Below are 24533 nucleotides of genomic sequence, written 5' to 3' on the forward strand. Positions count from 1 at the left end.
TTACGTCTAAGAAGAACAAAAATAAATCGCAAATATCCAAAGATATAGCTTCTTTTTACACAGTGCTACTAAAACTATGTTAATAGGTAAGTACCTAATAAGTAGAAGACGTACAATTTATTATAAGGATTTTTTTTATTAGTTAAGCAATCAACTCCTACGATGTTTCTTTGTAAAGTAATGCAAAAGTCCATGTTCATTTAATTTTGTAGGTAAATACCAAAAAGAACAATTATTTAAAAACAGAACGCAACATAACCTCGCGTATTTCAAGCGCATCACACGGGTTCGATTTTAATTTTCTCACGCTCGTTATTTTTTTTTCGGTTTCGTCTCGTGGCAATGGCACAACATGTGATGCCTTGCATATAAACTTAGTAATTCGCGAATAAAAATGGTTGTTAACATTTGGAATCAGTATTATACTGGCCACTGAAATATCGCAGAAATACGTTTTTCATATCTTTCAACTTAGATTTATAGGCAAAAAATATTGGATTGCGTGCATAATCGCCCTTGAACTCGATTATTTTCAGCCAATCATTTTTCAGCTCGGTCAACGTTTTGCCCAATCGAGTGGAATCAATGCGTCGAACGTCTGGAACGTTCGAAATATCAAGATAAGAAGGAGAATGTACTGGCTATTTTGATTAATTTACATAAAGGCTGCCTATATGTTTGCAATGAAATAAAGTTTAAAACATCTCCCTAAAATATCTTCGGCATGTCAATGAATTAAAAAATATAAAAGTAACTGGCAGTTGACAATATTAAATCGTTAAAAACTCAATTGAAATTCGAACGCACCCTTTGGCATTTCGAAGGCTAATTAGGCGCACTTTTCTTTAAAATTTTCGTAAAAAAGTTAATTAAGGACCAGCACAGCGAGACCTCCGGCATCATTATGAATAGTTATAGTTTTAAGGGTCATATAATAGTGGACAATAGTAACGTAAAGTGTGACATTTAAGTTGGCACGTGCTAGCCAGGTGCATAAAGCTAATTAGTCAATAAAATGTTGGTAGGGTCGTAGTGGAAATGACGAAGTAACAAACGAAGAATGCGATTATAAAGACCGTTGCGTGATAGAAAGGAATTGGCATAAAAAAGTTTAAGGAATTTTGTGGGCTCATAAATAAAGAATTAATTAATATACCACATTTGCACTTAGACATTGGCCATAATTGAAATTGAATATCGACCTGTGAAAGTTCGAATACTTAAAACTATCTTCAAGATACGTAACGTAATGAAATATTTTATTTAATTACAATTATACAATTTTGAAATTGTTACATTTTGTACAACATCAGAAGAACAACGTTATACGATGTTCAGTATTGCAATAGGTTTGTTTTGGTAGAGTATTTGTGTAGTACACACTAAAATGTATTTTATATTATGGCAACACCGAATTCTATTTTTTCTTCTACCCTTTAACCATCATGGCGATGGGTGTTGCATTTTCAACCTTTTTGTAAAATTTAATTAATACAGTCCATTCTAAATATTCAAGCATGTGTTTTTTATTCACATTCAATACCAGCGACGCACAGTATTCTAGAACTTTTACAAACAGAAAAATAAAGTAATGGATACCTGCACACAATACGACATGATAAGTGTTAAGTATTCTATCTATGAAAACGATCGGATGTAAAATATGAAGCAGGTTTGAAATCACACGTTATAATGTCAGCCAGCACCATCACCATTACAAAATTTGTCCCTTTTAATAGTCAGCTCTTTCTTCATTTCACATTCGTTTTTTTTTCGGAAGATATAGCTAGCTTTTAAGTAGTACATATACTTTTAAAAAGTAATTGAAAAAATGTCTATGATATTTTATTTTTTTTTACCTCTAAATAAAATCTCCTTTGTTATAAGTACCTATAAAAGTAAATAAAAAGACAATTTAAACCGATTGCTCAAATTACGGTGTGGAAAGGTCATGTAATTTGTCATTGCATAGTCCACTGCCCGCGGCCGTTGGTCGGCCTCCCCCAACCCTTTGCGGCACTGGTCCGCCTCCATGGTAGCGATTAGCGATAAACCTACGGTCACTCAAAAGTAAAAAATTACACAGATACAGTTTACACTTTTAAAAAGAAAAAAAAATCTACTTATTTGTCTATTTTTATGTGTCTCCTTTAGTTTACGAGTTAAATCCACACAAGTATATCATACATGCTGGAGTTCAAAAATTGGTAAGTACTTACTATACTGAAGTTTTATCTAAGGGCCCTGCATTAATTTATATTTTCAGAAAATTCAGACGGCGCGTACGATTCGAAAGAATCCTGATGTATTTTCAACTTTCTTTCGATGTTTTAATTTGATATAAGTACTAGAAGTTTGACACTTTAACTTTTAAATTAAGTTTTCCGAAAGAAAAATCCTTTAATGAATTTTGTTTTGTTTTCTTTTTGCTTTTTTTCGACATAAATTTTTTATTTGAAAAATCCTTTAATATTGAAAATGAAACCCTCTTTTATTATCATTCATAGTTGATTTTAGAGAATAGCAGTGTTGAAAATCATTAGCTACTCGCTCGCTATTCGCTGGCATGCGGACAACTCCCATATGCCAGTTAATTCAGTCACCTATCACCTTGGATCAAATTAATCAATTTTAATTAAATCTGATAATTCACAAGTGGTGTTTGTGAGGTGTGATGTCACCCGCACTGCGTACTTTGCTGCATCACATTACACATTCAGTTGTAATAAAATATATAATCTGTGGCTATAGTTTATAAAAAAAAGTACTTGTGTATTTTTCTATTGAATACAAATATTATAAGAACAATGCGCATTCAAAATTTAAAACAATTTTACGTTCCATTTCAATACAAACGCAAATTAGGATAAATTTTGAACACAAGTAAACTAACTTACGGGTATTTTTATTTTTAATTGTCATTTATTAAAAAAGAAAATTGATTTTTCTTCTATAATAATTTAAAGCGCAAAAAACTGTGACATGCTGGATAGATGATGTCAGTTTCAGAATTAAGACTTCATATTCCACGATTACAGTGCATTTGATTTTGCACGGGCTTCATGACTCAGAAGTATTCAAGTAAGTAGTCGACTATAATCTTTAAAAAAAACTTTGTACGTAAAATAAACCTTCATAAAATAAAGCTGTAGTTTGCCGACATTCAGCTTTACAAAAACATATTCACGTGAAATATGCTTTTGTGCTATTGTTTCGTACAATGTAAGAATAAAATTATTCAATTGAACACAGTTTTGCTGTAAGTAACAGTAAATCAATAGCATTTTACAGTAAAAACTATTATGTCACTCTTGACCAAAGCAAAAATTTAAAAATTTGCGCAAAATAAAATCACATCGGTATATGTGATTTCACAGTGTGATCACATTGTGATTTCACATTTTTTCATTTTTGCTTTAGTGAAGAGTGACAGATGAGTGAGTCAACATATTTACAGATCTAGATAGAGATGGATAAAACTCTTGGAATTTATGCAGAAAAACGACTTCAATTCAATTGATCCTTGTAAGTGGCAGTATGAGGATTCTGTGTTTCGGAGAGACTATTAGCCATAAAACACCTGCAGCATGGTGGAGTATGCTCCATACCCATTTGATTATGGGGAGGTCTGTGCCCAGCAGTAGGACGTATAATGCCTGTTTAGATCATTTAGTGAAATACAAGTTCGACTGAGTATTATAATTTAGACTTTTGAAGAGATGAAGTTGTGTGAAACAATCAATCAATCAATAATTCTTTATTGCACAAAAACATAAACTCAGGACACGTACAGACGAATAAAGTAAGCAGAATAGACGGCCTTATTGCTAAACAGTAATTTCTGCCAGGCAACCTTAGGGTGAAGAAAGTTTATGCATTGGAACTAGCAATCATGGAAGACACAAATACTTCTATAATTAATATCTTCGACTGCATTTATTTTCTTTCCAATAAAGATGGCGAGACCTATTAGCAAAAAGACAAATAATACCTAAATAACAAACTCAATTACGTTGATATTAATTCCGGACCAAATTACGCAAGCTTCATCCATCAGGCCAATGATACGCAACAAACAAGCGATCGATCCAAAAAACTGAGTACTTAATGAATTTAGCGACTGTATCTTAATAGAGGGTAATTTATCGATCCATTGCTCCTATTGTTCACGGAAGATAAATCTGCAAGCCAAATAGCGTGTCAATGGACATTACGTACTATTACAGAACCGCATCTTCGTGCCATGAATTATGTATCCGTAGAAATCAGGCGAATAGAATAGTTGTTAGCGTTTCAATACGTATATAATTGCAATGGCAATGACAAGATTACTGGTTTTCTCTTTGGATTAGATTATTTTAAGCTTTAATAGTAGAACCAAATATGAATATTATAAGCAAATATACTAAGTTAGCTTTGCTGTTATACGATGTAGTAAATGATCTAATGATACATATCGTTTTAAGACTTCGCATCTTCTGGATATAAGAACAGAATATTTATTTTCTAACCATCGTGTACTTATTAAGTAAGTACCTTATAAAAAAGTTTAATATCGCCTTCTAATTAAAGCATTAACTGGATACATAAATAGTCATATCTGAATATTCAATTAAAAGTCAAAGTTATCGGTTTGCAACTAAGTGTGACTTAAGGTGAACAAGGTGACTTAAGGTGAATGACTGGTGACAACATTTTGAGTTTTTATTGCGATCGTGATGTTTATGTTGATAATTATGTTCATTTAAATAGGTGCATACCTATATATATTTACGTTTTTCTTCGGTTGTTCGCCAAAAAAGTACAAATTTCCCAGAGTAGTAAAAAGTAGTTGTAGGTACAAAAAACTCGCAATAGGTGTAAAGCTTGTTAAAGACCAGGTTAGGTTTTTTATGATTAGCTTTACTCATGATAGTTTCATGTAGATATATAGATAGGTATATTTATGTTAAATATTTAATAGAGTACAGGTCAGCATATCTGTGGTAAAACTACTACTGACGGAAAATTAGACTAAGTGTCCACTTTTCCCTGCACTTCTCTGATTAAATAATGACCTACCTATAACATAATGGAGTTCTGGATATTGCACGACACACATTATCAAATACCTTTTCAGGAATTATAAACAAGAAGTTACAAGTAGTTATAAAAGCCAACTACTAAAAATACCTAGTTAGCAAGCGAAAATAATAATAAATCTTTTTGAAAATAATATAACAATAGGTATAACTACTTACATTAATACTTGTTCTAATAATAAATATAAATCATAATTTTGCGTCATTACGCAATAACATTTACAGGTAAATAGGTATTTAGTGCTAATCGTCATGTTTCATAAGCATAAGGGGTTTGAATTCCGGTAAATCCCATTTTGCTAATTCACTATCTTTCCCTGTTTTAATTTGTTAATTACTTTACGTGCATTAGGGTTGTTTATTTTATTTGTGCTTAGGAACCTTTTTTCGTCTAATATTTTATTGTTATAATACCTACTTTAGTAACACCAATTTTGATAGCATCGAATATACTTATGTAGGATATATTTTCGATTTGTAAGTTAGTTCCGACTACTACTCTAATTGGTACGTCATTGAAAGAGGATAATTTATGCTACGCAGTCATCATCATTATCAGTTTATTTACTGCGTAGATGGTATAGGCCTTTTGCAAAAGCCATTCAGGCCATAATCTACTATGCTTTCGACTACGGCTTTCGACGTTGTAAGATCTTGTAATATAAAAGAAATACAATATTAAAATTCCATACACTACCACTCACCGGACTTCCTTTTCTCGCTGACTAGTACCAGGGATTTAGTCCTCTTCACCCTTAGTGATCGTCTCCTTATAGACCTCATCAAGGCCTCAGGCATCCTTGAGAACCTTGGGGAATCCACCCGCTTCTCGGGCATGAAAAAGTTCTTTACCGCCAACATTTTCTGATCTATTTCCACTACAGTTCGAAAATATTACACTCTCATTACGCAGTTCCAATGAGAGTTTGATTCGCGCTATAGTGTACACTCATTAAACTTTACGCTCTTGATTCCAACATCACCACATGATCAGTATCTATTACCATTATATCAATGCCGTAAACACCTGTAAAAATAACCCACTAAACACCGAGGTCTTAAAACAATAGTAATCACATTAATCACTGGTCCGTTTTCTATATTATTTTCCTGTCTATAACTTCCGTTGTGGTGACCGTAATTTGGTCTATTGTTTAGAGGTAAGTCACTATTGTTCTATCACATCACTATTCTGTACATGATCGTGGTTTGCGCTTTATCCGTTCGAATACGATTTGCCGAGTGTAATACTGACACGAAACGTACGTCCGGTCCCTACGGCGTCGAGACTCGTACTAAGCTGGCCCGAAAGGCGGGGGGCTGTTCCCCTCTCTATGTTATCTCCCTTATCAGAATTTACCTAGACTTCGTAAGGATTTACCGTTTGTTGTTACTGAGGTTGGTTCAATGACTACAAGAATGTAGGTCTACTCTGCGAAGGTGAAGACTGGGATACAAATTATTTGAACTTACCAGACAGATGAGTAGGTATAAAAAAGCAGTAAAAAAATAGAGCTGAAATTCTAGATGACTGAGTTTTACATAGGTACAGTTTGGTTCAGTTGGAAAAGCAAAGGCTACAATACTCGCAACAGAGGAGATATAAATGTTTACGCTGTCAGATAAAACCGGTATAATAATCATAAATTAGAATGAGAAGAGAATTGTAATAATAGAGATTAAAACAGTTATAAACTCGAGAACTATGCATTGTGTCTTGAAGGTGTTATTTCCTCATCTAAAATTAGAATCAAGGAAACTGGAAATGATACAGATAGAAAATATTTATAATCTAGATGAAGTATAGTAAGTAAATGTCCTCATTCTTCTTCATTATGATTATTAACAGTTTCATAACAAACATTTCATTCATTTAAAATTTGGTGTCCCTCGTGTTGGTAGTCATTTAATTTTGAATGTTAAAAGCATTAAGGTTGGTATCCGAATGAAATATTAAACATTGCAGTGTCACCGTGCCTAAGCATATTATGCTACAATTAAAATAAAATACTAAAATAATAGTTGGTCTATCTATACCGATACATATTTACTTACATCATAAAGAATAGTTATAAATTTAATAAGTAAAACGTAACACTGAAACTTAATCGCCTGTGACTTTAAATTAGTTGTACAACCAATGTAGGTGAGTGGGTATCTACTTGCCATTGTCCCCTTGCATAATATTGAAAAAATATCGTTCGTATTTTTCAACATGACACTACTGGTTGCATATCTAACACAGGTTACATTCGGGCAAATTATGAGTAAATATTAATTTAAAAGGACATTATCAGTCGAGACGTAGTTATCTTGTGTGTGTTTTCATTTTGTAGGTATAACATCTTACTTTAGCAGTCTGCAAACTGGTTTACAGCAATGAATATTAGCAAACTTTTGATATCTTTTTACGCATTATTTTTGCTGCATGATCAGAAAAAAAGAACTGTTGCGAAATGAGTTTTTTAATATATACGAAATTTAAAAAAAATACACCGAAAAAACTAGTTTTATCGCTTATTACGTCACTTTTATTCTGGTTCTCGTTTGAATCGCATTTTCGGGCTTGTGTCCAACAATATTATTATTGCAATGTTTTTTTATTATTACTTTAAAGAGTGTCCCGACATGTTTTTGGCATCCATCATACATGCCTACTTTCTTAACCTGCTGAATACAGGAGATTTATTATCATTTCAGTCATAGCCTGGTGGCTATGAATGGTTGGTGCCATTGTATCTAGACTTCGTGTCTACTCTAAGAGACACGTATTTTTATTGAATTATTTATGTACAGCTGCGACCTTAACTACCTCTCCCTATTTCAATAGGTACCTCTTGTAACAACAGCTTCAAAAATATAATTTCAAAGGATAAATCACCAAAGGATGGTTCGCCAACCAAAGGAATAATCCGTGTTTCTAACCCGCTACTGCGGAAAATAATATTAACATAATTCCAAAATAAAGTCCATTTAGTTGATAAGGTTCTACATCCCAGATTCATGAGGCAATAAATGCAAATGTCTCTATTTACATTTTCGTCGATTCTGCAAGTCTACGTTTACTGTTTTAGAGATAAAGGTATGGACCTTAGCATTAACCCTGGGATCATATTCCTTGTTTCATATTCCATGATCTGCATCTTACACAGTTAGCATGTTATCGCTTTATTTAGCCATGTTTTCTTATAATTTTATATTAAAATTCTTTCACGTTTTGAACTTATTAATCAGATCTGTACCGTAGTGGTGCGTTCATTTCACGTGGTTAAATAGTAATACTTCTTACTTATCACTTTAGGGAACTAGAATTGCATGTGAAATAGGGATTCCATAAAAGTAAATCATATTGCAGATTGTTAGAAAATAACTGCACTGATACGAAAAACATAAAATGTTCTTCCATTCTGTTTATCAACTCGAGAAATATATAATATAAATGAAGATATAATTTTACCTACTCATTAGTTGAAAGTTAACAATTCTTTTAAAATTTTCGTAAAAGACTCTCCTTTCGTTTGAGCATCTGTCTCAGGTTCTATATCAGATTTTTTGTTTCCTGAGAATTCTTCTATGTTTAAGCGCTACATCGCTTGATTGTATAAAATTCCTTAGAGAGTCGTGCAAATTCTTATCTCAGGATCGTAGCAAGCACGATGTGGTTTCTATTTTACATCATTATCCAATTTAACCTGACCTTCCAACCCCCCTTCGTACACCCAAGAATTACTGTTTCCAGGGGAAATTCAAGAACTATACACGGCCAGGTTATAATGGTTTTGAACAGATAAGTTGCGCTTTACTTCAGTTTCTATGTTAAGGTTATTTGTTGACTGTTTCATTACGAAAATTAAAATGTTAGATGACTGCATGAGAACTGTCTTTATCTTTTTAGTGTATTTAGAAAAGTTTAATGAAGAAGTAACATTCTTCATCACTTATATCATATTTATATATTTTCATGCCGGGAAAAATGTACCTAATTACCGTTATTTGTAATATAGTTTTAGTGCAACTTCTTTAATCTTTTATTCCATGTAGTATTGTGTTGTAGTTACTTGTTAGGTGTGTACCAATCGCATTTCTTATTCGAGACATTTTTTGATCCCTCATATTTCACAAGTAGACATCGTTAATCTGAATCGTTAATTTGAACCTGCCTTCCTATTATAATTATAGTACCAATAATTATGTCCATTTTGAGAATGCGGTCCTCCCACGCCCTGGCCCAGTCGGGAATCGAACCGGTCCATCCTTGCACCTTGTCCGCGTCATGTACAAGATAACCCATCCTCTACATTTGTCATTGAGATAAAAATTTATGGCCAGCAACATAATTGATGATAACAGAACACAATATTTATGTAGTATTTATTTGTTTTATGTCTAGGAGGAAATAAAGAAATGTTTTTTTTTTGAGATATACAAAACTTCTAGTAGTCGACAAGTAGTAGTCTCAGTCACTCTTTGCTTTAGATTTAGGTATGGAAATGATGATGACAAAAAATGAAAAAAAAAAACCTATAATTCTTTAGATATTTTTTGTCTATAATTTTGGCAGGTTAATATTCCAGGGGGATATCGGACAATGTCTCAAAGGTCCTGTAGCGTTCTAGAGTCGTCTTTTAGAATTGAAAATTGACCGTCTTTCCTCGCAAAGTCAAGACAAAAGTCAAAGGTAATTCATTCTAAAGGTCAAATGTAAAACTAGCTTACAGAATTAGTTAAGTAAAGCGAGTCATAATAGAAATCTGACTTTTCTTGTAGGCATTAACTGATTTTATTTATTGTATACCGTTTACCTTACTATTATTTTCTGCCTTAAGTTAACCTTTGCAACACTTAAAGTGAGGATTGTATTTAGCTTAATCTTACAGATTGTTTATTAACTCAAATGCCTTTAAGCTAGACCTGTTACCTACGCACTTGTCCGCCTACCCACCCCACAAAACACGCTACACATATCTCTTTCATCCTAGGTTAAACCGATAAGGACAGATAAAGTAATTCCTAATTTAAATGTCGCAGGACCTAGAACAGAGCCTTGTGGTATTCCGCGTAGGCAGTAGTCAATGTTAGATAAAATATTGGTTTTACTTCAAGTTGCCTTGAGCTAATTTATAAGTATGAATGGATGTTCATAAGATGCGTGGGTGACATGATATCGCCCAATTAAACTTACCCTGAGGACAAAGAGGTAACTGTGTTCCAAATCCCATAACAAATAATTACCTGAAAAAGATAAAATAAATATTAGACATAAATCCTAACGGCTTATTAATCTATCATCGTGAAGTTTACGATCATATAAAAACAGGAACAGAATCTCAAAAGCATGAACATTAAAGATTCATCTAAATTCTATAAAAACACGGTCAGATAGCTCACAATGGGAAGGGGAGAGTTTACGACTGGTAATCTTCGTATACTCTTATAGACTACGATTTTACGACTTTACTTTCAAGGGACAATAACTAGAATATAATTCATACGGACATTAGTGGTTTTGAAAAAGCTTTTGATAACCTTGTAAAACTTGGCAACATGGACTTTAAGGTTATTGTTACAAGGCATGCACCGAAGAGCAGAGCGTATTATCACGGATTTGGCAAGAATAATGTTGTGGTTTTCATTGTGAGATATTTATTTGCTATGAAATGTACATGCCGGTGAGGCAGTGGAACTCGACTAATGATTCTGACCCTCTTTATCTTACAAATAGATGAACTAATGAGGCCGTGTGAAGCTGGTTAATGATAATGCTAAGTTAATGCATGATGAGGTTAGTGTTGCAAGCGTATCGTATTGAGATGTTAAATTGTGATGAGAACCGCATTAAGATTTGTGACAGTTGTGACACTGGCGTAGTGAATTTCGAGACGCGACAATTTTACATCATGAATAAAACGAGAGAGTGTCGAAATATTAGCGTTACGTATAACGTACTTGGTATTCGACAGATCTTCCGAATGAAAATTAATTATCTATAGAATTTCAAGAATGATAGTAACGTTGGTAATGTAATATAATATGACCTAAGTCATAATACGTCGAATAATGAAGATACACGAGTAATTTGTGCTTACCTAATAATTTACTAAACCAGAATTTTGATCAAAATAATAATGAGGTTACATGAAAGTGCAGACATCATAATAAACGTAAATTAAGTACATAAACAATATCCAATTTCATTAGTCATAATAATATATCTAATGAAACATGACAGTTTCCACGAAATCATGAAATTAATATTAACAGCTAAGATATGCACATGAGGAATTAGTCATAGTGAATTACCTAATAATCTACTTCATGAATCTAGGTTAAAAGATAGTAATAGTGATTAAAAGATAAACACTAAAGTAAATGCATGCAATGATGCACTGAGAAAAACTAGCAGACATCAGACATTGATTGACAGAAATAGATTGAATATTAGGTAAGGTATCAGTATAATATTAAAAAAAGATAGATGTACAAGAACACTTTAATTAGAAGAAAATATAAGTAAAATATTAATCAGATTAGCGTAAGTGTGTTGACATGATGACGATGACGATCTTAGAAAGTGTGGATCGTGACCCTTTGTGCTTGAGAGAGTTGTGGGAATTGAGACTTTGCGGAAACATAACATCGACTAGATTCATATAAAAAGTGAGATAGTTTGTTTAAATACTAGTCATGATGAGGTTTCATTCATTAATGGAATGGAGTAAGAAATTTATGGAATTTATGAATCGAAAAAGAAGCAATTGCTTTTGATGACGTGAAAGAAATCAGAATAGAATCACAACATGTGACATCGAAAATATTTTTCGTCAAATACTTACTTACTTTTTTAATTTTATATTTCATATGTAATTCAGCAATCTTCGCCAACCGTTGCTCGTAATTTACAAATGTATTTACATGATGGCCGCTAAAGTCATTGCTCGAATTCTTGATACCTATGTTACTGATGTTGACTTCTGAACTACGCCAATCTATATATAAATATGCGAAACAATTAAAAAACATGACGATTAGACACGTAAGGTCTTGAATTGTTAATTTATAAGTTAAGATTTCATAAATTGTGTTACTTTTATATTATGTTTATGTATTAGAATATTGGTAATGATACTGATAATAAATTAAAAAATAAATATATGGTTACATTTCCTATTTTTAAACAAACATTAAAAACCGTTTTCACCTTTTCTTTTTAATGGAAATTATTTATTTTGTGCAATTCTTGATGAGGGTTGAAAGCTAGACATTGGTTTTTACTCAACGGACTGTCAACCACAATATTTCAGTTTTGTTTGTGAATATTTTATAAAAGACATAAAACTAAACCCTTTGTTTTACGTAATAAATATTGTTAAAAAGTATTAATTTTTCGAGGTATGGGTGGCTGAGTGCATAAGTATTTTCATTTATATTATAGTAGAGCAAAGAAATAAATAGCAAAAATACATAGATACCTAACAATTTTAAACAATATTTTAGTCTCAGTGAGAATTGCTATTACTTTAAAAACATTGGCCAGGAAAACTAACCTTGTAAACTGTTTCATAGAAAACCGATACTTGGATTTGCTCAAGGTCGTACGTTGGCACTGTTATTATTGAAAAGCTACCTTGAAATTTCAGGTTGTGACCCATTTCCACAAATTTGCGACGAGATGCCACCTTGATTAATTTATTTTTGTAATGTGACGTCAATTTGTATGATGATGGTGTCGAATAACAACATTTTAATGTTAGCTAAGCTTTTATAGACATAATATCTGTTTACTAGTATCTAGAAGTAAGAAAAGTAGCGCATTGAATTGGGCTGTGTTCGGGAAGCTAAGCTGTTATTAGTTAAATCAGCTCAAGTTTAAAGTGCACGTGAATAAAATCGAGAAACAGATGAAAATCAGGCTAGGCAGACCGATACAGATTAAAACAAACATGAAGATGAATAAGGACAGTTATTTACAAGAGAAATAAATATGCAGAAATGTAATAGTGAATACGACATAACCCGATAGTATCAGCCCTTTTAACGTTATAACCTTACCTTGTAAAAATAGACGAATCAAAAATAACACTAAATTACTAAATACGAGAGCGAGGAAGATTAAAAAAAAAATAACGAGTCACATACAAAAGTGTGGGCGTGAAAGTTCAGTTAATTTGATCCGTGAAACATTTTTTCACCCGAATTTAAGAGGTTATTGCCGCTGTTTTACCGGGTGAGAGCCTTCAGCGCTCCCCATTTGTCCGGCCAAGTAGTTAATGCCATCTGCGGCAAATCTACAATAAGTCACGTCAAAAAAAAAAAATGCCGCTGTTTGACGTCACTACGAATAAATAATATTCTTATTTATCAGTTCTGGTTGTAGCAACGTTCTTGGATTATTTTGGTGGCGATAAATACCTGATTGTTGCGTATAAAAAGTGTTAGTATTCATAATTTTACCACTAAAGATTTTGTATTAAAAGTTCAAGAGGTATGTAAAACACGACGAGCAACAATAAACAGTCCCGTAACGTTATTTCTATGAAAAGTATTTGAAGATTCAATAAATAAACTACTTTTTATAACAGCGTCGATACTTCTTTCTGCTTTGAGTACAGCAATTTGTTCAGATATAAATATCCCTTTAAAATATACGCTCATAACTTCTACAGCCCGTCGTAGTACATCCTTACACATGTCAACTTTCTAACAGCTAACTAGTTCAATGAAGCGTCACTTTCTTTCCCTAGAACGCAATAAATTTGTCACCACAATACTTTACCGCACAAGCTGAAGGGCTCGAGTTCTTTACGATCCAAAACTGCATACGATTCACCGATTTTATTTACGACAATCGACCTTTCTTCGAACCTTCAAAGGACATTAGTTACGATCCACCGACTCCGATGTATTATGATCTGATTATCAATTTATTTATTAGACGAATTCGGTCGCGCGTAATATCGATTACGTATCAAGTAAATTCGATTATTCCATTCTTGTGCTGTGATTTCTCACGGTGACTGTGGCTGGCTGTCAATCAGAGAACTTTATTTTCAAAAGAAGAACTGTGATGACGTGATCGATTGGTGACAATGACAGGAACTTATGACTTGATTTTGCGACGAAACAAGTATTACAGAAAGTCTGTCTTTCACGACAGATATAATTATAATATTTGTAACTTAGAAAAGTTAAATAAAATTTTCTAAATGGTAACACTTTGAAGATGCTAATTGATGTTCCATAAATAAATAACTAGGCAAAATAAACCATAACTAGGTAAAGTTTTAAGGCAAATAACATGGTATTCTTAAGCCCTAGGTTGAGTGGCTATCATGGAAAGTAGACGTTTTCGCTTCCGCCATAATTGCAACTTCGCTGCAACTAGGAAAAGGAAAGTTGCGTGTGTGTGATTATTTGTAGTTTCACCGTAACATCGCTAATGTGTTATCCTCTTTCCCATTCCATGGCATATTGTATGTATCCTTTGGATTTTTATAATTGCGGTGAAATGTTTAATTCACGTTCGTAACTGACCTTTGGTAACCAAATACGAACATGGATTTGATGGCCAATGTAATCAAGAGAGATTTATTAAATACTATATGGAAAAATACTTAGGACAAGTATTATGCAAATAAAAAAGAAAAAGAAATGAGTATCTAGATGTTCATATTTCAAAAGAAGGAATTTTAGATTATAAGTGCTGATAATAATGGTGCCTATCAAAACAATATGTTTAAGTGCTTTTTAAGTAACGGATACAAATCGAAACAGGATAATTCGAAACAATTACATTTAATTAAAAATATATTTGGGGTTCGGAAGGAAGGGTGAATTAGTTAAAGTAAAATCGTTTTGTAACATCTGGTTACTACCGTTGTGTATGAGTGAGAGGAATCTAGCGATAGGGACCTACTACCTATGACCATAGACTTACATATTTTCTGTGCTTAATCTACTTAGACTTACGACGGAAATGACGTTTGTACAAAAGCATTTTAGGCTACACTTTACTTAGCTATACTTCTACTATAACCAAAAAGTATTATAGCACAAAGTAGGTAATCCAGAGTTGAAATTCTCTTGACGAATCATAATTAGAATACATATCATGATCTTGGTAAAAAAGACCTAAACGTGTTTCATAATTTTAAGCACAATTAAAAAGTTCGTACATAGAAATTAATATTAAGAAATATTAATAAAAAAAAGACAACTTTACACAGCAACAATCAGAGCTTTTAACTTAACCCAAACTCTGCAGTAACTTATGGGACACATTATTCCATACTTCCTGAGGCATTCGACCGCGAAAATCGTCACTCCCTAGTGACTCTAGCATAACGCGACCACCAAAACAGCGCTTAATACTATAGCTTGACTAAAGTAAATTATTACGTTCCATCTGTAGAATCAAATTCAAATTCAAAAAATATCTTTATTCATTCTCATTCAGTCTCATTGAGGCCACTGGCGGTCCAAGAGCTGGCAGCTTTTTGCGCAGAGAATAGGCCTGGCAGTTCAGAGGGGAAATGCTGCCAGCGTTTTGGGCGCTCTGCCTCAGTGTGGCGCGCTGGAAGATGTTGTTTTTATTTTAATTTTTTTACGTATTGATTAAAATAAACACAAAAAAAATCCCAAAAAAAAAGTCAAAAAAGACCCAAAGTCCCAAAGTCTCATCGCTCTTATATATATATATATATATATATATAGAGAGAGAGAGATTAAAATAAAGTTCAACATGAATTTTGAAAAAAAAAAGTCTTTATTTAGTAGGTAACATAGTTACACTTTGAATTGTCAATTGTTTCATAACCAACGTCTTATCCGCTTAAAACTACTGCAGCTCCTTGCAACCTGTAAAGCCGGGGAAAAGACGGTAGAATTCTCACTGCTGAAGGAAAGAGTAGATAACTTGAGTAGATTAGACGAAGTCTGATATGTATTAGAGGATGACAAGCAACCGAATTTCGAGCTCTTAAGAATATAACACATCTACACAACAAATAACAACTCAACAACAACACAACACACAACATCACACAACACATCACTCAACACAACAACAACATCTCTCAACTCATCAGATTCACCTTTATCATAAAGCAGAGGTGTATAGTATGTCACCTGCTCCTCGCCATTATGTTTAAGGTCCATAAGAGGGGAGTCTATCATTAACGGGCACAAAAAGTGATACCAATTAATCTTAAGAACTTGTTATTAATTATCAAAGCTTCGGTTCATGCGCTTCTGCAAGCAGAAATGAAGATGCTTCTGTGACCGCTCTTATAATATATGTCATCATGTGTTTGAATTCACCGCACGACCCGCTTGTCACATCTTGTTCAGATACTTAAACAAATCTATACCTTATAAGTTATGAGGTAAGTATCTTAATTTTTCAATACAATCGACTCAAGTGCTATGAACTGTTAGCCTTAACATCTATGTGGGGTTATGTGATGTGATTAACGTACAATTCATTTACAAATTTCATCTACAAAACAACTTCTTTAAGCACAAAACCAGACCGAGTTAAGTGTGTTTATATATTTCACTTTTACGAGTTATGTATAACATCTAATTAGTACTGGTTAAAAACTTTAACTATTCGAGTTTCGTGTTGAATTACCTTGCTAGATGCAACTAAGTTCTGTTAAGGCGTATCTCACCTTACCCACCTGTACTGGGGGGTTAAAATGGCCACTTTTGATGAATCACAATAATGTTCCTATTATGAATTGAATTGCAAATCGTAAAATGGCCACTTATGGATTTTCATATTTCTACTACGATGTCTACCTTGTTAAGAACTATATCGTATTAACTTATTCAACAAATTGAAACAAAGTCTCGAGTAATGTCAAAAATGTTAATGCGACAGGGTTCTAACTTAGCATACTATGGCGATTTATTAATTTCACTAGTTTTCTGGCCGCGACTTCGTCCACTTTGCTATGGACTTAGGTCATGTCGCGGTATATAATATAATACACACACGTACATTAACCAAATTGGAGATGTCCTTAGAAAAGGTTCAGTACGATCTACTCCGAACCGACGTCCGTGTATGAAACGATTGATGAATGTGGAGGAAGCACGAGAAGTGTGTCAGGATCGCAGGAAATGGAATTCCATAGTCTCTCCTTACCCCCGCGGGAAATAGGCGTGAGTTTATGTATGTATGAGTGTATATACAGTAAAAATAATTGTATTCCTTGGAAATTGCCTTACATTCGTTCATGGATTTCGGCATAATAAATATATATTAGCGTTTCGGTCTGTCTCTGTCATAAATTACTCCTTACAACAACCTCCGTGGCCCAGTAGTTGAGCGTTAGGCTCACGATCCGGAGGTCCCGGGTTCGAATGGTGGGGACATACCACAAAAATTGCTTTGTGATCCCTAGTTTGGTTAGAACATTACTGGCTGATCACCTGATTGTCCGAAAGTAAGGTGATTCGTGCTTCCCGGTTCCTACTTACTGATGTAAGTAAGTCGTTATATGGAGTCAGGAGAATTCGGCGGCTCAATAATAACTCTGACACCAGGGTTGATGAGGTTGGTAATCCACCTTACAACCCACACGATGGAAAAAGATAGATTATTAAATAGTACCTAAGTGTGTCACAAGTGGCTGAAAGTTGTCTTAGATTTCTTTCGGCTCTGTCTACCCCACTTGAGATTACGGGCGAGACGAGTGTGTATGTATGTTTGCTAATTTTAAGTTACACTAGTCCAGCGATTGATTTAGCGATTTATCTGAGCATGAAAAGAAAACAGTGATTTAAATCAAGAGTTTTCATTGCGCTTTCAGTCGCTTGTTTCGTAACTTGTATAGCATATATACAAGCATAGTAAGTATAGCATTTATATTATAATAAAGTATGTAGTCGAAAAGTATATACTTTTCTAGTACATTATCTAGTATTCCGTAGCTCTACAGAATAACTACTTGCAAAGCCTGGGTCTTAACAAGTAAGTTCTACAAGTTGGCGCGTTGTAATTACTCTAATTACCGCACGAAATATTAACTTCCCTACTAATTACTTGTAAGAGGAGTAAGCACTAGACTACTTTGGTACTTCATTCGAGGCTTTTAAGAAGGACTTACGTAATAAGCATTTAGAAGTTAATAAATAATACTGCTAATGGGAGAATAACCTTTTTGTGTGATTTAGGTAAACATGGAGAGACATTTTTAGCACAGAATGAGTTAGGTCGGAGACAAAAAAAATGTATCGTCCTTTTTATAACAAAACATAAGCTCATTCGACGACTAGAGAGCTGTTGGCGTCAGAACTGGCAACTCCCGTTGCCTAGGTATTGCTGATTATGATGATGATGATGTTGATTATATGGCGCATAGCAACGGGGATATAAAGTAAGGTTTTTACATTATTATAATTTTGTGATCTTTTACTCTTTATTATACGTTAATACTGAGTTGGTCATCTTTGATTTCGCTCGCTAACATCGTGGTCTCCAACTAGGTAGAGGTACATTCATCGCAAGATATCCAAGATATCCAAGTACCTACACTTCACCGAGATTTCTGTTGGACCAACCGGATCAACCGGAGGGCGTATGGAGCACACTCCAACACGCTGCTGCACTAAGCTGTGTTCGGGCAAAAGTCAATATAAAATTCTGTACATTTGTGTTTATTTCCTTTATTTCCATAAAGCACTCTGTGACTATCGGAGAAACAAGATCTTCCCATTTCTACAGCACACAACACAAAGTAATCCGTCAAATCAATATTTGAGCATGACTCGACGAGAGTGTAATGGAGTCATTACAGTGCACCCTCAAATAGAAGAGGGAATGACCCTTAGGGCCCTCTGGAGCCGACTGTTCCCTCCTTACGCACGTGCTGTGTGCATGCACCCTTAAATTGTTTTATAAATGGAACTCGACGCCCCGTGGGTTTTACATTATTGTGCATAGAAGTTTTGTGTTTTTTTTTTAGGTCATAGAATAAGGAGTAATACAACGTATAGAACGGCAACTCACTGCTCCCCACCAGCGGCTGAGCTAGATTTACCTCACCCCCCCTCGTACATAGTTTAGACTTATATCGTATGGTGTCAGATATCACACTCCCAGATGCGCGTGTACGATAATATCAATGTGTAGTGTCTGTGTAAAACGAGGTTGTTTGTATAAAGTGTCTGACGTGAATGACGGATTGGGAGCGACTAAAAGTCACAGAACGCGTTCACTGGTCTAACAGAAAGTTTGGAAAGATGTGGGTACTCTTAGTTTATCTTGCGATCGACGTACCTTTGACTACTCCGATTGGTATATAGCCGAGAATAATATCAGGGGCCTTTGTCGGCTCAATAGTAAACCTGTTATGTACTGGCTGTGAGAAGTTTCAGTAATATAGGGATAAGACGTTCGTTATGTAAAAAATGATGATTCAAAGTGTAACTATATTAGCCTCATAACCCGCTTGAGAGAAGAGGAAGAACACAGAACACAAGCTGACGAGTATATCCCAATAGAGTAGTCAGAGGTACACCTACCGCAAGATGAACTATGTACCCTCACTTCACCGAGTTTTCTGTTAGACCAACGTGATAGGTCGTATCGCCGTCTATAATAGTCGAGCAAACTGTGTTAGTGAAAACTGAACGATTAATTAGTAACTCATTGGTGCAAGTCCAGTACCGGGGTTAGAACCTTTTTCTTTTTTTTTTGACGTGACTTATTGTAGTTTTGCCGCAGATGGCATTAACTACTTGGCCGGACAAATGGGGAGCGCTGTAGGCTCTCACCCGGTACAACGTTTAAGACAACAGGCCTGAGGGTGCCCAGTTGGGCGTGAACCTCGGCTCAGGGCGTCGTCTGAGAGGAAAAATATTTGAAAGAATTAATCGACCCTAGTGGGTCGATAGCGATAAGCGCTGAATGAGGGAAATTGTCGACAACGCCGGCGGGGTCGGTATCGGGGTCCTGAAGTGTTTGGTGTCGCGAGCTGATTGGCTGCCTCTATGGCTAGAGTAATCGGGTCGTCGGGATCGTATATTCCTTCGGACGCCTGGGATTCAAACCGGATAATATACTCCATATAAAATTCATCTTCGACTAGAGCATAACTAAAACTATTGTATTATTTCTAACTTAATTAAGCAGAGCTCCTCTCTCGGTTATTAATAAACAAAAAGAGGGGTGTGTGAGAAAATCGATAAGCAATCAGAGTGTGTAATGAATGCACTGGATACGTCCTCCCCATGCGTTTGATGGGTTGGATGCTATGTGCAACTGTGTTACTTTCAGACTAGTGGGTTTGTGGCGAGCACGATCGATACCTATGTGAGAATTATACGAGGCGTACTTTATTGGATTAGCTCCGGTTGTTCTAGATAATGTTCTTACCTAACACAAGTTGCTTTACTTGGCAAAGATACTTCTTTTAAATAGAACGTTTGTAATACATAGAGATTAAAAATCTTCTTCTATCGTGTGGGTTGTGAGGTGGATGACCAACCTCATCAACCTTGGTGTCAGAGTTATTATTGAGCCGCCAATGGCCCCTGACGTGACTCAAGTAACGACTACGTACTTACATCAGTAAGTAGTAATCGGGACCAACAGCTTAACGTGCCTTCCGAAGCACGGATCATCTTACTTCTGGACAATCAGGTGATCAGCCTGCAATGTCCTAACCAAACTAGGGATCACAAAGTGATTTGTCCCCACCGGGATTCGAACCCGGGACCTCCGGATCGTGAGCAGAAAGCCCTACCACTGGACCACAGAGGCCGTTCATAGAGATTAAAAAAAACACATTTTATATCTAGACACGCGGCAGCGTGTCAAGCCAAGTTCAATTAAACTAGCTAAACTAGCCAAGTCAGACCTGAGGCTACAATATATTATCTTAAGTTATAAGAAGAAATTATATTTTATGATGTTATAAATAAATTTCAGGACTGACCATTGAACTTTGCACCCATTTAGATCTCACTTCTTTTGTCGTTGAAGTCAACAACCAAGGCATAGGTATATCATAATATTAAACTTGGCTCTCATTTCACAATGTTTTTGATGAAATTCACACTTAATGGGTTAGTCAGAGGTCATCCATCGCATGATGATATAAAATAACAATGCTTGAAAGATAATTTATGTTATTTATTTTTTGGATGGCATGAATTGTTTTACTGGTTGTCTGGCCGTGCAATAAGAGCGTACAATTATTTTCCAGTGCAAAAGTTACAAGTTTGTTTGATTTGATTCATGGTATCAGATTAAATGAACGCGTGTGTTTGTCCGATGTAATGATTAGATCGTAACTAGCTGACCTCACTTAAAAGGTGCACAATATAGAATCAGTGCTCGGTGGCATGTCAAGGATAAGACACGTATCATCACGTAAGTGGCACACTCGTGTATTCACGTGCCCTACGGATTATATCCACACGTGGAATAAGTATAGATTCTTTGCAAGTCTAGTCACGCGCGCTGTTCTAGTCGCTGTGAAATCTGGATATTCAAAGAAAATATCCTACCCTTTTTCCTTTGTTTTACTTAGTAAGATCTTTATCTTTGTGTTCTTGCCAATAAATGATTGATTATTATGATTATATTTTAAATATCAATTGAAGAAAGAATAAGTAGAAACCAGTTTTTTTTTCTAACAAAATCAAAATCAAATCAAATATACTTTATTGCACAGAACTAAATTACACGTAACACATGAATACAGAACAATCGGAAGATCTGAATATAAAACATGCAATAAAGCAAGAAGCGTAAAATTCACATCATCCCCGGTACTACAAAAAAAAAAACGCATTCACAATAAACACACAAAATCTTAAATACACAAACATGAAAAATTACCAAAATGACTATCTTGGCACAATTAATGTTTAAATGTCTTGTATGTAGGAAAAAACTTATTGAATTACCGTTTGTTATTAATGATACTCCATATTGGAAACAGCACAATATGAACGCACGAATCATTGAGCACTTTTACTCCATTTACGTCATTTTATGTGCCGTGAGTTGCGGAATTTAGATTAATGATCTCCAGAGAGACAATAATGAATACAGCTTAGGGTGAACACAATGTTTTTGCACACGAGTAGAAATGTAGAAATATTGTCACATGGAATTCAAAGAAATAGAAGAAAATTTAACCTATTTTAATAATTTCTTTATAAATTACAATTCACCTTTGAACTTAAGTGAAAGTAGCAGTGTGTTCTGATTACTTGTGAAGTTGTGACTCTCCTCACCTAAGCTATTGAAACTTTAGCATTGTTTTGAAACAGCTTAGATATCATACTACCAATTTTAAAACGTTAAACATAATATTTAAGACGGCAATATTGAGACTGCAATTATCATTTTCTTCCGCAATACTAAATGAAGATCGATTGAAGTTAGAGATTAAAATCAACGTACATTAACGTGAGCAAATGAAGACGAATGTAACAAGCAATAATAGCACAAAAACCCGAATTGGTACAATACCACAAGCCACACTAATCCTCGACACAACTGACACCATCCGTCAAACTGATGAATCGTCAATGTCATGCTGAACTTAAACTTGACATTGTCAAAAACTAGGAAGCACCAGCAGGGGCCCAATTAAAATGTATTTAAAAACTAATCCTTACACATCTTAAGGTGTAACAAAACGTATTCAAAATAGGGGACGACACAAAAGCTATAGATAGTAAAGAAAGCGGCAGATAAGCAAACTTATAGAGCGTATAAATAAGAATAAATGAAACATACATAAAGAGCCCGGGGAATAAAGACTAAAGTAAACATAATAACAGTGTTCATTAAAAATTCAAGTCGCAAACTTAGCTAATTGAGTCAGACAGGACCTTTTGTAATTTGCACTCGAAGGTGAAAGAGATACGAGTAGCGAGCAACACTTCTTAGCCATGTCGTGTAAAAGATATAAAAACTTGTACAGAACAATAGGAAATGACAAAAAGGGTAAAGACAATGCTGAGAATTTTAAAACCGCTTAGCTATAAGGATAAACTATAAATTAAGCGCAGTTGGAGGAAGAGTTAATAATACTTCGGTGCAAAAAATACGTCATGTGATTTAGATATCAAAGATATTGATACACAAAATTTGAGCAACTGATACAAAAACGTTCTCTCGCCCGCTTTGTAACCGCAAACAATGAAAAACAAGGTGGATGAGAAATGCAGCAATTTCTAAAAATATTAAAACCGATTTTCGTTGGGAACCTTATAAAGAATTCGGTTGAGAATGTTAACATTGCAGGAAACAGGCAAAAGGACCCTCGATTAAACTTTGTTTTTTATGTAGTTGTGACAAAAGGCGAGCCAGGGGTCGAAAGATAAAGATGCAATTTTAAGACGATGCCATTGGCCGAATTTCGCAAGGGTGACACCCAATTTGAAGGGCGGATCGAATTATGAGGGAAGGAACTCAAGGAACTGCATTACTTTGTAAAACTAGATCGCCAACATGATTTAAAGATTACTGATAACATAAAAATATATATGTATATATTATTATATATGTAGAATCGATGTTTATTCTTAAATTAATACTGAATTTGTTATAATATTCACTAACATTTTTGAAGGTATAAGTATAAACTAAAACGTGTACCTACCATTTAGAACATAGATAATATTTCAGACATTAAGGTAGGTCTCATTTTGATACTTCTAGTGACGAAAATGTCAAATCTTTGTTGTGACTCTTTAGAAACAATAACTACTTATCACGTCCTGTGCTCCGAAAGCTTTCACATTACAAAACAAAAGAGTCTGTAAATCAAAATGTGCTAAAGTGACAATAGTTACCGGCATGCGTTGCGCACTTACACAATGAAACGTCGTCCTAGAAAGACACTACTGTTCAAGTCAGCACTATGAAAGGCGTTAAACAAATTTATGACCCGTAACGCCACATTTGAATTATTTGAACTTTATAAATCATAGGAAACGCACATCTAACTATAAGCGAAGCATAATTTCGCGCATCTAAGATTTGGTTACGGGTCGTTTAACTAATTGAATGAATTAGGATAGAACCGATGCTATTGTAAAGAAGAAAGTAGATATGAATAACTATGCCAGGCTGTGGATTTCGACTTACTTGAAATATGTCAAAAAGATACCTTGATATTACCTATATTAATTATTTCGTTAATATAGGTTTAAAATTTTTTCAGACGTCTAAATCTGGATCTATCCAGATTCACATCAGTTTCAACCTTATAACCACTAAACAGTTAACGTACTCCATCAGCTGATGCAAAAGATTATTATCCCGAAAGTGATATATGTATTTAGATGTTTTAACCTATAAAATACTAGAATTAAAATTATTAGGTATATTGCAAAAGCAAGGGGATCATGAGTTTGATCCGAAGGAAACAAAATAAGCCCTCTTTAAACTTAAAAACATATTTGACTGACGTTAACAACGAT

The 24533-nt window shown here is 34.5% G+C and overlaps 1 protein-coding gene across 4 annotated transcripts in view; it reads right to left on the bottom strand.

Moving 5' to 3' along the window:
• The window catches only part of LOC126369372 (centaurin-gamma-1A), a 255711-nt gene that overhangs the window by 70444 nt on the left and 160734 nt on the right, over positions 1–24533 (bottom strand). The window contains exon 1 of one of the 4 annotated variants that reach the window (XM_050013738.1): positions 5786–6405. The exons of 2 other annotated variants lie outside the window; for them this stretch is intronic. In XM_050013738.1, the coding sequence (XP_049869695.1) occupies positions 5786–5942 (157 nt within the window). In that variant the 5' untranslated portion in view covers positions 5943–6405. Of the gene's footprint in view, positions 1–5785; positions 6406–24533 lie in introns of those variants that run through there. One more of the 4 variants, XM_050013737.1, reaches the window with a different exon arrangement.

Source organism: Pectinophora gossypiella, chromosome 9 (genome assembly GCF_024362695.1).
Source record: "Pectinophora gossypiella chromosome 9, ilPecGoss1.1, whole genome shotgun sequence".
Taxonomy (NCBI): Eukaryota; Metazoa; Arthropoda; class Insecta; order Lepidoptera; family Gelechiidae; genus Pectinophora; species Pectinophora gossypiella.